Source organism: Aspergillus sydowii, assembly GCF_001890705.1.
Source record: "Aspergillus sydowii CBS 593.65 unplaced genomic scaffold ASPSYscaffold_5, whole genome shotgun sequence".
Lineage (NCBI taxonomy): Eukaryota > Fungi > Ascomycota > Eurotiomycetes > Eurotiales > Aspergillaceae > Aspergillus > Aspergillus sydowii.
The window spans coordinates 314,376-332,067 of NW_024467863.1; the positions used below are offsets into that span (position 1 = coordinate 314,376).

Sequence of the window (17,692 nt, forward strand, 5' to 3'; positions counted from 1 at the left end):
CAAGATCCTTCCTCAGCCCCTGCACCCGATGGAAACGAATGCCCGAAAGGCAACGACCAGGCAAGCTCAGTCCGCAGGCCCAGGAGGTGCTCCTCACCCAATCCTAAACGCCTCCTCTACATCCATCTCCCTTTATCGTGCAAACCCTACGTGCTCAGTACTAGCTCTCCTCACTAGCTCTGCTCATGTGTCCATGACCTATCAGCCTATTCTTCATCATCATTTTTATTGGAAACCATGACGGTGGTACCTACTCTTGGGACGGGTGTATTCGTCGGGACAGGCCAAGCACTTGCGGCTGGTGGTCCTGCACCGCTCATCTTCTCTTATGTATTCATATCGGCATTGGTATATTGTGTGACAACTGCGATCGCCGAGATCTCAACGCACTCCCTCACTCGCAACGGGGCAATGATCACACACGCCTATCATTACACTTCAAACCACATTGGATTCTCGATATGCTATCTTCGATGGATTGCCCTGGCGGTGTTAGTTCCCTTCGAAGTTACCACGGCGATGGTCAACCTTGCACTGTGGGAACCAGGCTCCAGTATTGCGTTACGCATGGGTGCTGTCATCGCTGTGATATTCTTCTTCAATATGCTGCCCGACAAGATCTTTAGAAGATCGCAAGCCTTCTTTACAAGTCTAAAATTCATAACGACGATCGGACTCATCATTGTCTCGTTTTACCTCGCAATTCGTGCCAGTCAACCCGATGCTATGGTGGGAGGATTTGAATATTGGAACCAACCCGGCCCCTTCAATGAATTCCTGCTTAGAGGTGACCTGGGGCGCTTCCTTGGTTTGCTATACTGTATCCTCTGCAGTACGATAACTTTTGCGTTCATCCCGGAGCTGACCGTGCAAAGAGCCGAAGAACGTGATTCAGAACCTGGAAATAACATATTCAGATCCACCAGAAACAGCAATCTTGTTATGTTCGTACTCTACGCAGTGGGTGCGTTGGCCACTACTGTGATGAGTTCCCATGATAATCAGTCGCTCACAAATAGTGGTACTGGTGCTGGGCTCTCTCCTTACGTCGTCGGCGTCAATGACTCGGGAATTCATTTTCTACCAGCGGTTGCGACTGGTTTGATTTTCCTATCATCCGTTGCGTCCGGACGCTCTTTTCTCCATCTATCTTCGCGCATGCTGTCTTCGATGGCAGAGACCGGCCATGCTCCAGCAATGTTTATGTTTCGCAATCGATGGAATGTTCCTTACCTGTCTGTGGGCATCACGGCGGGGTTCACATGGCTGGCGTATTTGTGCTTGGCTACATCGAGTTCCGCTGTATACAACTACCTCATGTTTTTCATCACCACTTCGGCTTACCTTTCCTGGATATGTTCGTGCATCTCTTACATCCAATTCCGACGAGTGGTCCAAAAAGCGGCAATCTTGCCTTTGCATCGATCATTCGTCCAGCCGTTTGGAACATGGTTTGCTTTGATTACCAGTGTTATATTGACATTGCTCAATCTCGTGCAAATTACTGTTGCTCCCCGCAGCCACTTCAATCCCCGGAACGCGATCCCTGGCTTTGTTGCCACCGGTCTGTTTGGCCTCATGTACGGTGGTCATCGGCTCGTAACCGCAATCCGAAAGAAGTCTGCCGAGTTAGACACACCTCCAGTTGAAACTCGAGGTGGATTAGATGGGGGCCAATCTAGAGGCGCAGCCATCGAAATGCGGACAAGGGGGCGCGAGGACGAGGGGCCAACTGCACCTACACCTACATCACACCGTGCCATGCCTTGAGGTTAGACTACTTTACCTGGGATTATTCTTCCAGCAAGTTGACTTAGCGTGTATCTTCATTGGTTGCTGTTTGAGTCCCTTCTGTTCGGGCTTTTTATTCTCCAACACTCATTGTTATCCACCAACAGATTCAAGGGCATGACGGTAGACAGATATATTACTTCCTATTTTATGGCTTTTTTTCCCTTGGTCTTTTGAAGTGTAATGACTTAAAAACAACGTAGATTCACTACTATCTGTAGCTAGTGGGAAAATCGAGGACAGAGAGGGGTGATGTATGGGGTTGCCTAAGGCAGATGCCAGCCCATGCCCCGTCAGGAACGCACTTGCATCCTCCGCTAGTTTCTTCCCCCGCCCTGTTAAATTCGCCACGCACGGTATTCTCAACCCCTAAAAGGAGGATAAATCCTCGCCAGAAACACCCCAAAGCTAAAAATATTGGATGCACCGATATCAGGGTTCGGGTGTCCCGCTCAGTCCACATTCTTCGCCTACCCGCATGTGGTGCTATCAACTCAGCCTTCCTCCGCCTCTCATCCTTTGGTTCTTTTATTGAGCTCGACTGAGACATAATAACCGACCACCTACCTGCAACTGTCAACGATTTCCGGGCCTCAACGTTGCCCGTTGCCACATGCTCGAGCCCCTCTGTGTTTCTCGCTTCTTGCGCACCGCTCACGAACGAGATCATGTTACTCCCCCAATCCTTTTTCGGCTCAGATGACTTGCTTATTACCGCCGACTGAGGTCGCCCGTCATGCCTTTGCTTGCACCGTTTTCACTTTTCCTGTTCCTCTTATACCTACCCTCTCCCTTCCACCGTAAACTACCCAACTCACTTACGCTTATCATCAGCACCAGCTCTCCATCAACCCATGGCCTTCTGAAGATGCCTATTCCTTCTCTTGGTCATGTTTGCTTCCCGGGACGATGCTCCTGGCCGCTGATTCTGTTTTACACGCACTGTTAGGCCTACCAAGATATTATCATTACGAAGCCCGATATACCTGACGGGCTCCTGGCATTCGCCTACTTGTCTGATGCCTTCCTCCACTCGCATCCTGGCTCTGGATCTATCATCATCGTGCACTGGAATGTTTATCTGCGCGATTTTTATCCTCGCTTCTCTTTATTGCCATGCTTACTTGCGACAACTATCCTGAAATGTGCCCACATCTCACATCCCAGCCTCCCTGTCGTTTCTCCATTTTGGAGCATCCAGTGGATCGTTTTGCTATCCCTGAGGGGCGATTCTCGCTTTCCGAGGCAGCCAAAGACGCATGGGTTGCTGTCGATATATCACCTCTTCATCCACTTACTAACAAAACAGTAGGAGAGCTTGATCTTCGTTCACTTTTACTGACATACCCATCTCATCTCTTCTGATCATGATCGGCCTGCCATTCCCGTTGATTAGGCTCCCGATCGCATCCCCCCGGTTGCTTTCTGCGCTTTACCAAAACAGGAGTTGGCACTACGTTATGCCGTCTTTAGACTAGCTTGATGTATGCCTCAGGCACTAACACTCTCTCCTGCAAACAGCAGTTGTGGCCTTGTGGCCTGGAAAGCCAGGCATTAACAAGCCACCTTCGAACTCGCATTCATTCCTCCAACAGGATTCTCGCTCGCCTCGACACCCCCTCCTCGTTGCTGCGTTCCGTGTCTGCCATCCCTCCCATCATGATTTTACCTTTCCCGTTCTTTCCGTGTTATTATCCACCATAACTACCATACTGCTTGCGACTATAGCTCGGTGCAGAGTTAATAAGCGGCGCAGTCTCGTGAAAGCTCCTGATCGACCACAGCACCTCCCCCAGAATCACGATCGGGTGGGAAAAATTATTCCGCGCTTTTCCTTTTTCACCTTGGGCCTTGGGACGCGCCGCTTGAATGGCCCATCCGTGGCTTTAGCCTCTGCCCTCTCTGCCTTCTCACTCTCCCTCCTCTTCTTCAGTCTCTTGCCTCCTCTTCTTCAGTCTCTTACCTCCTTTGCGTCTTGACTCGACCGATTACCCTTTCGTCGCTTGTCTCGCATTGCTCCACCTCAGCTACTCCCACCGAGTCCCTCCCTCCATCGTTTCATCAGTCCCTCCCACATTCCCATCTCATCCACCCTCGCCCTTGACCTCCCTTCTCTTCTCTTCTCCTATCTCAACCATCCTTTCTTATTCACCATATTATCTATTCTTTTGTCTTCTTCGTCGAATTCTCATCGTTGCCGCCGCCTTCTTCCTTCGCTCTCCTCCATGCGATTCATGCCTCGCTCGCCTACTCGCATTTCTCGGTTCTCGACCCTCGACACGTTCCTCTTTTCCCACGGTCGCAGACGCCACGGCGGACGACGCCCCTATTAAAGCCGCGATTTACTGGAACCGGTATACCGCTCGACTCGATTAAATTCATAATCGAAACGGCGTTGGATTCTGACATTGTTGAACGAGGCGCTGTCCCCTTTAAATCCTCTTCTGGGTTAGCGATCCATCCAGCTGTCATCGCATCAATTCTCGAAGGATACTAGGTCGTGAAAACCTGTTCTGGATCGCTTAATTACTGGGTCGCATATTTCATTCCTTTGAAAACAGGTACTACATCGGGTGCAGACTTTTTAGTGGTACTTGTGATATGTGGTCAAGGATATAATCGATCCCCAGACGCCGCTCATTTGCAAGTACGAAACACCAGCGCGCTTCTCATCAGTTGTTTCAGGGGGTATTCTGTCGGATTATGACAGAGACCTCCCCAGTCGCCATCACGCATCCAACCACGGAACCTTTCCCGGTCACCGCCCCTCTGAACTCACCCATCGTCAACGGCGCTGTCTCGGATTCGGCACAGCCCGACGAGGAGGAGCCGTATACCATCAAATGTATATGTGCGTTCGAAGATGACGATGGGAACACAGTGTTCTGCGAGGGTTGCGAAACATGGCAGCACATCGAGTGCTATTACCACGGTCGGACTGTCCCAGAAGTGCATAACTGTGTTGACTGTGAGCCCCGTCATCTCGATGGTCGGCGCGCCACGGAGCGACAAAAGCGCCTCAGAGAACAGAGCGATGGCGGTGACCGAAAAGCCAAACGATCCGGGGCGAAGAGCCACAAGAAGAAGGTAAGAGAACATGGGGATCAGGTTAATGGTTTCCATCATCGGTCAGAGTCGACCAGCCGCGATCAACCGCCGCCCAAAAAGACCAAGGCAGGTCATCGCGCGTCGCACTCAGTCAGTTCGCTGTCCGGAATTCCGGTTCTCAGCTCTGACGGGCGCAAGCGCACCGCAGCCTCCATGAGCCCGACTAAATCATCAGGCCCCTCAATTCCTTTGTATTCTAATGAGTTCCTCCACCTTTATGACCAGGATCATGGTCATGCTGACATTGATGGCAATCTCTTTGTGAACTTGACACTTGCAGCAGATCTGGCCTCGTGGTTGAAAGATCCAGTATCTCTTGCGCAGGCCGCAAATGGTCGCGCTGCAGAGGAGATTTTCACCAGGTCTGGTGCCGCCTTGAACCGATCCCATTGGCCATCACTATCACTTGAATCAATAACAGATTCTAATACTGAAATTGATGGCAAACATCCGACTTGGAAACTCCTCAAAACCCAGAATGGAGTTAATAAAGATGAGATCGTTGGGGAGATTACAGGGAAGATCGGTCTACTACGTGACTACTCCCTTGATCCCAGCAACAGGTGGCAGGAATTACGACATCCTGAGCCGTTTGTATTCTTCCATCCGCAGCTCCCAATTTACATTGATAGTCGACAAGAGGGCAGCATTCTCCGGTATGCGCGACGATCTTGCCGGCCGAATGTGACCATGAAGACCTATATTACGAATGACGTGGAGTATCATTTCTGCTTTGTCGCCAAAGAGGACATTGCGCCCGACTCAGAAATCACGGCAACATGGTATCTAGATGCACAGTTGTTTGGGCCTACCAATGACCTCGTCAAACAAGAGCCTGGTGATAGTGTGCAGGAAATGGCTGCTATTTGTATAAGCAATGTTCTGGCTAATTTCGGTGGCTGTGCATGTATCCCTCCACATAACTGCTTACTCTCAAATCTGGATCGGCGGCGGCATCCTAAACTCACTGATGGAAGCGTCAAGCAAGCACATGCGAAGCGAAGGAAAGCAAAAAGCAAATCTACAGTATCACCGCCGGCCAGCAACAGTCGTGCTGGAAGCGAAACCATCAAGAATCTCGAGGAAGAAGATCAAGCTGACAGCCGTTCTGCATCGGACTCCACTCGTGGACAAACCCGTAGCCGGGATCCGACGCCCACCTTACAAACGCCCACTGAAGGTTTTGCCTTTGGGGATTCCGAGTTATCCGCTCGCGAAAGGCGCAAGATCGCGGCAGCAGAAAAGAAGTTCCAACAATTGGAACAAGACCAGCAGACATCCCACAAACGGAGGAAGCGTGTTAGTGGTCAGTCGACTCAAACACCCGGGCCGGGCGCCTTTGAACGCATATCACACTCACCCCCATTGTCTGCTGGCGGTCGCGGGTCTCCGCGGAAACCTTCTGGCCCCAGTACGCCTTCAATGCGCTATCCGGCCCTCCAGTCTCAATACGTCGACTCTGCTGTTCAGGCGGAGCTAGACACCACTAATGGCATGATACCCTCACCTCCTTCCTCCAAGCGGCCAAGCTTCATTCCTCTCACCCAACGCCTACTTAAACGTTGTCATAGTGACCGGATTCGGCTTGAAAATACCGGTCAGCAACAGCCTGTCTCCCCTCAGTCAGTCAAGACTGTGCATGAAAGGTTATCAAACCCTCCAGCAGTCGCTACTCCCACTGCTACAACACCCAGTGTCTCAGGAGAAAAAGAAGATGTGGAAATGCGAGACCCTGAGTCACCCACGGGGGCGTCCTCGGCGAGGTCGCAAACATCTGTGGACATCTCTCCGTCGCATGGGCGAGGGCAAGGGAAATCGTTTCCTATACCGTCACCTTGGCCCTCGAGCGCGGCACATATCGCTCGCATACCTGCGCGTAAAGCTACCAGCCCCCGCGCCGACCTCCATGTCCCTCTTCCTTCAGCTACCGTCCCCTCCCTACCGTCAGCCACCAGCCCAAGCTCCGCAAAGTCTTCGGCCGTATCATCGCCATCCACCTTAGAACCGCTCTCACAGCATCCCGCCACGGCCACTCTACCTGGAGCGGGCGTGACGGCCCCTAGTCCTGTGAAGAAGAAGCTGAGTCTAGGTGATTATCTCAGTCGAAGGGGCTCGTTGAAGACTCCAACAACCGAGAAAACGCAGGCCCAGGCCACGGCGATGCCGCCACCCACTCCACCTGCCCAGCCTTCAGAAAGGCGGGATGGTTTGACCATGGCAGACAGCGCACATCCGGAGATTAATTCAACGGCCCAGTTCGGGAACCCGACTACATCGGACATTGCGATGAAAGACGTTCCTGGCTCAACGCAGACTGCACACTCCCCTCCCGTGTCCTAAATCACCGCCCTGCCATCTCTCTCTCCCTCTGGGCGTCTGCACAAGCGATTGGCTGTTGATACATCAGACAACATATTTGCCTTTTTCTTCTTGTTCTTATTACTTCTACTTCTTTTATTGACTTGTAAACGATTGGAATGGGCCGGCGTTCTTCATGGGCTTAGGTGTTTTATTCTCATGATCGGTTTGAGGATGGCGTATTCGGCGCGTTCGGCGGAAATATCTAATGGGCTACGGTATCTTTAGGATCAGGAGAACTATGGCCACTGCGATCATCTTTGCGCGGCCTTTTGCTTCACGATTTTACATTATTACTTTCTTTATCTCTTCCAATACCACTGATAGGGATAGCCTACAGTCAACTTAGCTGTCCAATATGAATTGAGGGCAAGACCCTCACATTCTCAAATTCATTTGTTACGCATAATCGAAAGTAGACCATGCAGCATAGTTGAATAGTATGTGTAACGCCGGGAAGGTTCTCGAGACGACAGACTTGGTGGTCAAGACCACCTGACTTCGCGTCACGCGTGTTGCCTAAGGCACACAGTTTCTGGCCTGAGTATTGGGCAACGATCCATCCAAGCTCCGGGCATCCCCAAACAACTTCAACTCTCCACAACGTGAAATGAAAACTCGGTGATAGGTGTGCTTGTTATTATGCATTATCCGCTTTGATCTATTACTAATGAATCAGGATATGTACATCCCGAGTTTGTGTCTGTAAAACACCCGCAGACATTTCTCATTCCAGCCAGCCGTCGAGCGCTGCGCCTAGTCGAAACGAACTTGCCTTCGCTTCCACGCGCCATTGAAGTCCAGTTACTTCCTCTACTACGCATCCGGCCAAAACCAATCCCGCCATATTGTTCAACTACGGGGGCACACCGCCCACAACTCTCGCACCCCCCATCCCTTCCCCGACCATCACCAACCATGAAAGACCCGCGCACGGCAAAGCGGAGGAGGGTATCCGATGCCTCTCTAGACGAGGACGGAGACACCGCGATGCAGGATAACACAACGCCACAAGAGGGCGAAGGATCAAACGGCGCAGAAAACACAACCCCTTCGAGGCCGGGCTTGCGATCGAGCGGGCGACAACGGAAAGCGCCGCAGAGGTTCGAGGATGAACCGCCTGTGCGCACGCGGTCCGTTCGGAAGGCACGGGCTGCACCGAAGGCGGCGCCGGCTTCTACGTCTGAGTCTGCGTCTGTAGCTGCGGATGCAGATGCGGATACGGGTACGCCGACTCGGTCAACGTCTGGGACTGTGCGCCCGCGTCAACAGTCACCGCATGCATCGGAAACGGACGAGGATGATGATAATAACTACGAAGAAGAGTCAGCAGCGGAGTCGCCGGAGCCTCGTGCGAAGAGACCTACAAGGACGAAAGCGAAAAGGGCTTCTGTGCGGTTTGCTGGGGCTAGGAAGGATGATGTCGACAGGAATAGAGAGTCGCCGTCTCCGGAAAATTATCAGGATGGATTGGATGACCTTGTCAGTATGCAGCTGCAACATGATCTTGTTCGAGAGGAGCCAAATGGGCAGGATGAGGATCCACCAGATGAGCCTTTGCCTGCGTATGCTGAGCAGTTTCAGCAATTTGTTCGCAATGGCTACACGACAGAAGTACAGTTGTTGACAAAGATTTTAATTGAGAAACTGAACGGAAAAAGGCTCGTTCCATTGCAGGGACTCGAAAGTGAATATCACAAGGTGCATCATCTTCTCGAGCAAACTGTGACGGTTGGAGAGGGCAATTCGATGCTTGTGCTTGGGTCGCGCGGGTCAGGGAAGACAGCCATCATAGAGACCGCCGTCTCATCCCTGGCTAAAGAACACAAGAATGATTTCCATGTCGTCCGACTGAATGGATTCTTGCATACGGATGACCGGCTGGCGCTACGTGAAATATGGCGGCAGCTCGGTCGTGAGACTGATACAGAAGAGGAGGCGGGAAAGGTGACCAGTTACGCCGACACCATGGCTACGCTTCTTGCGCTTCTCTCACATCCGGAAGAGCTGCAAGGCCCCTCGGGCAACCAGGATGGGACGACGACGACGGCGAAGTCAATTATCATCGTCCTTGATGAATTCGACCTGTTCGTCACACATCCTCGTCAGACGCTACTGTATAATTTGTTTGATATCGCGCAGGCCCGAAAGGCCCCATTGGCGGTGCTCGGCGTCACCACGAAAGTGGACGTGACAGAGATGCTAGAGAAGCGAGTCAAGAGTCGGTTCAGTCATAGATCTGTTTATGTGCCACAGCCGAGAACGTTCGAGGTATTTTCTGAGGCCTGCCTTGCTGGGCTGGATCTTGAGGACAAATACGTGGAGACGCCGGAAGGCTTCGGCGTCGAGGACCTATCGATCGCCAAGTCGGACAGCTGGAGGGCAGCTCTGGAGGGGTGGAGGGCGTATCTGCAGGTAAAACACGGCAAAGTTGTTTCAATATAAGACTAGTAGCTGACGCGATTGATAGGGACTGTGGGCCGATCCAACATTCCAAACGCACTTACGCCGGATATATCACCAAACGAAGTCAGTCAAGGAATTCTTCACAAGCGCACTGATTGCCATCAGCGAACTCCATCACAGCTCCATCACCCCATCTGTCCAAGTCCCCACCCCCGGCACATTTTCAGACAACCCTCTCTCCTGCCCAGATCCCGCACCGCTTCCCTTCTCAGCATCCATGACCGCATCCTCAAGCCCCTCGTCCCTTCCCCTCTCCCTCCTGTTAGCGGCCACTCGTCTAACAGCACTATACGACCCGGGTCTCGAAGCCACCCAGACGCAAGACCTTGCCCCACTGGCGCTATCCTTCCCCGCCGCATATGCGGAGTACGTCCGACTCCTCACGTCGGCCAAAACGTCGGCCTCTGTGTCCGGAGCGTCTGTGACACCCGGCCGTGTCTGGGGCCGCGACGTGGCCCGCGAAGCCTGGGAACGGCTCGTGAGCTGGGGACTCATCAGTCCCGTTGGAGGAGGCAGTGGCACCGCAGACGGACGCATGTTCCGCGTCGAGATCAGTTTCGAGGAGGTAGTCGATATGGCAGGGACTGGGGGATCTCTGGGCAGATGGTGGCGTGATGGTTAAGGCAGTTAGTTTACATAGGCTAGGTTAGAGGCGTATAGACATCGTATTAATCAATCGTCCGTGATTTCCAAGATTTCCCAAGCTCCCTTTCCCGTGCGAGGCGGACCGAGAGGCTAGTGTCGCAGGTTCGTCCGCAGTCCCCGTCTGACTCTCTCGGCTTGTTTTAGGTGCGTGGGTCGTCCCCGGCGACGAACTGGCATCTCAATTAACACCGTGCGAGCGCGCGCGCGCCACGGGCTGGGGTGTGAGACCCCGAAACATTTCGTCACAGAGCCAGACAGTTCAGGGACAACCTTACGGTGGTCGATGTGGTTCATGCCAGTCGATCTTAGTGCAAATCTACGGAGTATAGTGAGACCCCCCCACGTTGATAGTAATAGCAACTTTATTCTGTGGTCTTCAAACATGATTGTCCATTCTCGACTGACCAAGCCCGTCGTCGACTCGACTCGACTACTAGTAGCCCCTGCGTCGATCCATCATGTACGGAGTACATATAGATCAGATCTCTCCAAAATCAGATATATGTCCGATCCTCAAGCGCGGTTTATCCTGCGCCTAAACATCACATCATCACATGTCTAAACTATTTAGAGATATATATATATATATATATCTCGCTGAGCGGGTCGGATCGTTTCACATACTCCCCGACTAACCACGTGGACGAATTCTCTCGTATACAACCCCACGCCATATGCTTGGTGGGCGTGGTTGAGACTTAGGTTTTCAGAAACAAGAGAGGTTCACAATGAAGCTGCTCCTTGGTGGGGGGAATGGATAGTAAGAAGGTGTGTGTGTGTGTGTGTTTCATCGCCCGCCCGGGTTCCATAAAACACCGCATCAAGGTTATCTTTCTCAAGACAAGGTTGCGTGGAAAAGAGGCTGTTCCGGCAGGACGAGTAGGAGGTATGTTTACTTGATACTCGACGACTCGGGCACGCCGATGTAAGCAGTTCGTAATTAGTTAGTTATGGTAAGCAGGCTGATCAATGTGCTAACTAAGTAGCGTTTCGATTAAGTTAGGCATTTCAGATGATGACGATATATATATATATCCCTGCATATACTGATTACAGTAAATGCTTAGAAGCAGAATAAGCATTCCAATAAATGGATTCAGCTAAATGGCAGCAAGGACCCAGCGAAAAAGTATAAGCGGGCAGGATCAGCCACCGAGTCCGAATCTCACCTTCGACAACAATGTGGAAGGAATGCACCTTCCATGTAGGGAGAGGCACATGCAACCCGTCTCGGCAGGCATCAGCAGCCGGGAACTTGCAAGTTGCAACCACACACGACGGAGGAGTTACTCAGGGGTTCATCAGCGGAAGCAAGGAGCTTTAGAGCCCAGAGTTAGTCAGAGGATGCCAGGCTTCTCAGTTTTACAGGTAGATTCTCTGTACGCAACTACGCATGGATCTCAGCGATCAGCATGTTTGACCTACAATTCTAGACCTTTTAATTCTAGACTTTCCCTCTTTCTACGACGCGAATGCATCCGTACCGCAGTGGTTACGAATGCATGATGCATGCACGCCTGCCTGCAAATGTCACTGCAGAAATGGCTGCTGAGAATCGAGTTAAGAGTCCGACGACCTCCGTCGGCAATAAGCACAGCAGCCTTGCTGGAGAGTTGAAGCTAAGCCACGTTGAAGATAACCGGAGGCGTCGGATGCGATGCAGATGGGAGAGGGGACATTGCGATTCACGACAGGCAGCTGCCAGTGCCAGGTGGCTTGCGTTGCGTTACACAGGACTCGCAATGCAAGAACAGCAAACAGGGTAAAGAGAGACTGGAAGTTGTGCAACGGCACGGAGACTTATCGACCCGAACTGGAGAGCACAGTTTGGGGAAATAGTGGCAGGGATGTTTTATGTCTTGTCAGGACGCAGGAGGAGTGAATAGTTCGGCGGACGGAAATTGGAGAATAACCGTGGATTGTTTTGAATGGATGGAAGAGAGCTGTCAAGTTTGCACTAATGCATGAAATTGGGTTAAATTAATTTATCTGCCGTGGGGACGGAGATGGCAAGATGCTCCTTGATCAGGAATTCTGATGATGTTGATGAGGTCAATGACCAGTTGGAATAGGGGATGATTGCATGATAGGAGTGGGATATCGCGTCTGTCACCTGTTAGCTGCATGCCTGACTGTAAGTCCCCTGTTACTCCCAATGTGCAGCACATGTTGTCCTCCCTTTGCAGCCAATTCATATCCATGCCCGACCAGTATGCGTCGTCGCCGCCGCCGCCGCCGCCGTCGTACCGAATAAATGCTATAATAACCCTAATAGCCATGTATATTGTATTCCGCTCGCATATCTTTGCCAATTGACGACTGGCATTGCACCAAGCATTGTATCTCAGGATTTCAGGAGCAACTAACCGGATCTAGTATCACGACCAAGATAGCTCCCTGCTGTTTCCCTTCACCCCGTCGCTGTTAGTTCCACTCCGTCTGTTCGATTTCTCGCGTGGACAGCAAGGATCAGCATCGTCATGAAATATGATGGCTTTCAATTGGGCCGATATCCCACGCTACTGAATCCCCAATTCCCTATTATCTCGTCTTGGCCTGAGATAGGGCTCGACCAAGACCCTAAATCCCTAATAAAGCCATGGAAAAGATTCCTGCTCATAAGCCCTGTAGCAATCTCTTCGTGTCCACTCTTGGCACCCTCCTGTAGTATGGCCGGCCCATCGTAATCATCGTCTCCGGATTTGATAAGCGGAGCTGACCTACTGTATGTATGTAATGATGACCCGACGAAGCTGAGTTGCTGAATGCTGATTCATCGAGAGTTTCGGCTGGTTCCGATCGATCGATTTTTTGCCTTTGATTTGCCACAGGCCCTCGTATAATCTTGGGTGCAGAAGGTTTGACCATGGTCCTTGGATTCAAGACTTTCCCAATACCGTGGAAACAAAAGCGACCACAGTGGCCCTGGCCGAGGCACAAGAATGTTACTAGCGCAAACGTGCAATACGGAGCCAAGGGGTAAAGAAAATGCGGTGTAACAGGGCCCTGGCGAAGATCCTCACGTGTTTCTCTCGTAACCAATCCGCACTCGGAAACCCGGAGTCGAATTTTCGAGCCATCTGCCGAACTTCTCCGGCGGTTGGTCTTGTTCGTTGCTACCGCGTACTGCGTACTGCGTATTCGAGGATCAGACACGACCAGGCAGCCCGGACTTATCATACGAAGTATCGAATCACGAATGCTCAGATCAAGGTTCAAACTTGAAAGACATGTCAGCTTCTGGAATGAGAAAGCTGAGACAATTTGGCATAATGAAACCCGAAGGAAAGCCAAAAACTCCGCTCGTACTGTAGTCGTATCCCAAAAATTTGCCGTTTTGTCACTAATTCAGAGGAAACCTGATCTCAGAATGAACCTCTGCGCAGCCATTCAAGATGCAAAGGCCCAGACACTTTCGTATTGATCAAGCCTCAATCCCCTGCATTTGCGAAATGCGATCGACTTCAAGCCGGTACTCCATACATATGACATGGTGCACCCGCTCGACACATGACACGGGATGACCAGGCTTCTGGCCGTCTTCAAGAAGCATTCTGGAATTTTCTAGGGGCTTGGCCTGTAAGGGGCCCCATCCTTCGCCAGGGGTGGACATCACCACAGGGCGACAGGCACAGGGCGGGATTGATATCATATTCCGCTGGCGGAGATTAAATCATTTCCAGAACCATGGTTTGATTGACAGTGGACACGGCTGACTTCATAATCTTCTCTCTTGAGATCGTCGTCGTCGTCGTCAATGGTAGTCCCACGGAAAGGGTAAAAGGGGGTCAAGTCAACCCGTCCACGGAACAAAGAAGCTGGAAAGGGGGAGGCTGAAACTTCTTGAAACAAGTCGAACCGCGAACGGGAAAGACACCCCAGCCTGCCAATCTGACACATGGCACTGGTGTTCATCTTCTTGTATCTGTGCGCCCTGTCATATTCTAGAAGCCCAGGCTGAGGAGACCCGGGGGGGAAAATTGATATCATCATATGACACGTCCTTGGCTCTTAGTCTTAGCCTGCGCCTCACTTTCAAGTGACCAAGGCGTCCTTCTAGCGCCGAAGAACCTTCTACGCCGCGTGGAGTAAAAATAAACGGCCTGCGACTGGAGAATAGAGATGCGGTAAAGCCGTTGGATTGTGGATGACTCAAACACCCCCACCGGAGCGGCAAAGGGCGTGTTTTGAATCCTCCTTGTCGTGAGACTGTGACGTTTCTTTTCGGAACGGGTCTCATCATACGGTACGTAGTAGCTCATGAGGTTGCCAGGAAGAAAGTTGGCGGTTTCGTTGGCAGTTTTCGGCACGGCTTCACCCAAGGTTTTGAAACTTCTTGACAAAAGAGAAAATCAAAACAAGGCCTGCAAGTGAACAAATTATTTGAAATACGTTCTGTTTTGAGAATGTCTTTTGGATATTCTACACCATGATGCTAGAGTGTCGTCCTCGAACTGCTGTTATTGTTACGGTCTTAAGCCAACTCTCCTCATCTGCAGGTAGGAGGACGTATTGATATTGATGGTTACCGGCTGGTGGCTATCCATAATGGCCCGGTAAGAGGCTCCCATACATTTACTGTAGGCAAATGTTGGCAGGCGCTGGGCGGGGTCATTTCCGTCGCACGTCGCATGGAGACGGACGGGTCTGTTGATCTGGGACGCCGAGAGACGAATAAAGGATCATATCTGACAGTGAGCAGCAAGCTGTCCACCATCGCACTACTGCCGGTGCCATGCCTACACTATACAGCCGTACATTTGATGTTCCGACTCAGTATTGGACTCTTCATCGTCCGAACGGTATCCTTATCTGCTTCGGGCAAGGACCGGACAAACCATGGAGCATAAAGTTTGGCTAACCATTCTTATCGCCACGTGGTTCTTACATTATAGTTTGACTAGCGATTTGGTTTGTCCTGTTGTCTTGACCCACTCCATCCCCCTCCTTTTGTTTCAGCACCAACAATGACGGAATAAAAGACAGGTGGACCGCATGCTGAGGACCTTAGAGCCCGATAGCATACGGTGTACTCCGATAATTTTGACGACATTCCGTAATTGGAGGCGGCCACCCCAACCAAAATGCATTATTGAGAATAATCAGAAGGATGGAAACTCGAAGACTCCGATTTCGCTAGTCGTTACGAGACCTGACAGACCCACTTATGCATCTTGCTGAATTAGGTAACTTTCTCCCCGGTCGGGGCCATGTATTATTGGAGCCAGCTCTCAAAGCAAACAAACAACCTGCCACAAAAAGCGCCCTAACAGGCTCGCAGATAAAGGGCCTGTAACGGTCCAGTTACGGAGTCCGTGCTCCAGCCTCCAGCCCCAGCAGGACGCTTGTGACTTGAGAGAAAATTCGCTGCCGAATACGGAGTGCGTTGTTGGCAGCGGGAATTGCCGAATATACACCTGGAGTCCTTGGACCCTATAGGGATTAGGGCCCTACTATCACGGAGCCATAATATTAATGACGAGGTATCTGTTTCAGCTAGTATTCCGTGCCGTGTCTCGGTAGTTGTGAACTCGGTATTACGCTGAAGGGGAAGAGTTCAAGTCGAGGATTCTCGTGGTTTTCAATGGTTGAGGGATATGCGAGGACTGAGCGTCCACTGCTTGTTGCGTCTTACTCGGGGCTGAGCTGGCGATGGAAGGATTGGTTTTTGAGATGACGCATCCTTGTTTAACGTATAACGTATTGACAACAGCGATAACCAAAACCATATGTTTCACGACGTTTTGGGGAAAATAAGTTTTAGCTTCAGCCGCAAGTCTGACAGCAGAATAACCTCGTCGAAACTGTGAGGGATTCCAAGCCATCGGATTCATACTGGGGGACTGGGTATTGACTCTGGAGTCTCGAACGTCTTTTCGAACTCTATTATCAGAAGCTGGAGGCAAGTTTTGATTATTATGCAAACAGAAAACACCCCAATCTTTTGGCGCAAGTGTGTGACGATCTGTGATCGTCATGCTTTTGAGTTTATGTGCTCGGTGCTGTGATAAAGTCTGCGAGAAACTGGGGTCCGGTCCAATCTGACCTTTATTTTACTTTTATTTTATTATTTGCCGGATACTGTAGAGCCCAGTAGGTAGGCATGAATAATATTTTGATCAGATGCAGCTTGTTGTTGCTGCGATCCTTCCGCACCTAACAAAACAGCATACATACAGTCCCTCCGCTTTTTCACTGAGAGGATGGGCTGGCGTATTGTTTAGGATTTAGTCTCTCGAGGACTCCATAAGTTAGTTAGTAGTTTGTGACAAATCAGGTGGATCTGGATAAGATGGGTTAAGAAACTCGATGCTCAGCGCTCACCGCTTCATGGTTGCTTATCCAGGTGGGCACTTGAGTTCAAAAGGCCAAGGAAGGATGATGAGACAATTGAGAATGGATTTTCCATGACTCGCGTATTTGTCATCGCCAAATTTGCGCCTCAAGCGAAACTTTCTTGACGAATTATTCTCGACCGTGACTAGTCTGTGAGGTTTGATTTTGAGCCGCAGGGAGCTGAGCGACAGGAACTATTATTGTTCAAATCCACCGTTCAGGGTCTTTTAGAAGGAAGGAGTAAGAACACTTCACCTCAGCTTGTTTGAATGATCGGAAAACGATTTGTAACGTCCTGTGTTGCGAAGTGACCTGTCAGATCCAGGAATTGGGGACATACTCCGTGCACCAACTCCTCCTACCAAGAGTTGTCGCGGTCCGCGCGGCTCTTGTACTTAAACCGTCTCTGCCGGTGCCAGCGCCTGCCTCTCTGCAAAGCTGAATGTTATTGGGAGATTCCCTTGTATACCGTCTTCTGCCGGAACTAAATGAAGGGCGGAGGAGGCAGCGAGGGTGAGATGGGGAAAGTTTGCCGCCGTCTCGGGGCTTAGCGAATAACGAAATACCGACCTCGGAAGGCTGCAATGACCTCGAGAGTTTTGTCCAATCACTAATTCCTTTCCAACAGTTCTGGGGAAGTGCGAGACGAAGAGAAACGGCGCAAGGAGAATTCGTACCAATAACAAGGCTCAAGAGCGTGAGATCCGGCTCAAGCGGCGATTCCAAACGGCGGACTGGAAGCCAAGGCGCCTGAGCGACGGTCACTTCTTTCCACGTGGACACACGTGGAACCACATGGATCTTGGCCAGACAACACTCTGAGTGACTGGAGGATTCGAAGGAGTCAGATCCCTCGAACTGCTCAGGCCGCTCAGCCACACTCAAGTCCACTGGGTGGGTTTAGCGTCGCTCTGGTTTGAATGATGAGTACAATTAATTGCATCGCGTCAAAATGACGATTATTGGGCATTGTTGCCGATATCAACCG

At 51.1% G+C, this 17,692-nt stretch overlaps 3 protein-coding genes across 3 annotated transcripts; 2 read left to right on the forward strand and 1 right to left on the reverse strand.

Moving 5' to 3' along the window:
- Nucleotides 1-237: 237 nt before the first annotated feature.
- On the forward strand, nt 238-7,239 carry ASPSYDRAFT_57796 (putative PHD finger and SET domain protein; the record flags this gene model as incomplete). Its single annotated transcript, XM_040849430.1, has 2 exons — nt 238-1,588; nt 4,514-7,239. 2 exons carry the CDS (start codon nt 238-240, stop codon nt 7,237-7,239), a joined length of 4,077 nt encoding a protein of 1,358 aa, XP_040702304.1.
- Nucleotides 7,240-7,839: 600 nt separating this feature from the next.
- On the forward strand, nt 7,840-10,688 carry ASPSYDRAFT_44861 (origin recognition complex subunit 4). The gene is made up of 3 exons (XM_040846919.1): nt 7,840-7,885; nt 7,937-9,672; nt 9,728-10,688. The coding sequence occupies exons 2-3, from the start codon at nt 8,176-8,178 to the stop codon at nt 10,343-10,345; spliced, it is 2,115 nt and encodes a 704-aa protein (XP_040702305.1). The 5' UTR covers nt 7,840-7,885; nt 7,937-8,175; the 3' UTR covers nt 10,346-10,688.
- A 2,059-nt stretch (nt 10,689-12,747) lies between these two features.
- On the reverse strand, nt 12,748-13,826 carry ASPSYDRAFT_950873 (uncharacterized protein). Its single transcript, XM_040853075.1, has 2 exons — nt 13,678-13,826; nt 12,748-13,588 (listed from the first exon to the last, which is right to left on the reverse strand). Exon 2 carries the CDS (start codon nt 13,546-13,548, stop codon nt 12,985-12,987), a length of 564 nt encoding a protein of 187 aa, XP_040702306.1. The 5' UTR covers nt 13,549-13,588; nt 13,678-13,826; the 3' UTR covers nt 12,748-12,984.
- Nucleotides 13,827-17,692: the final 3,866 nt, after the last annotated feature.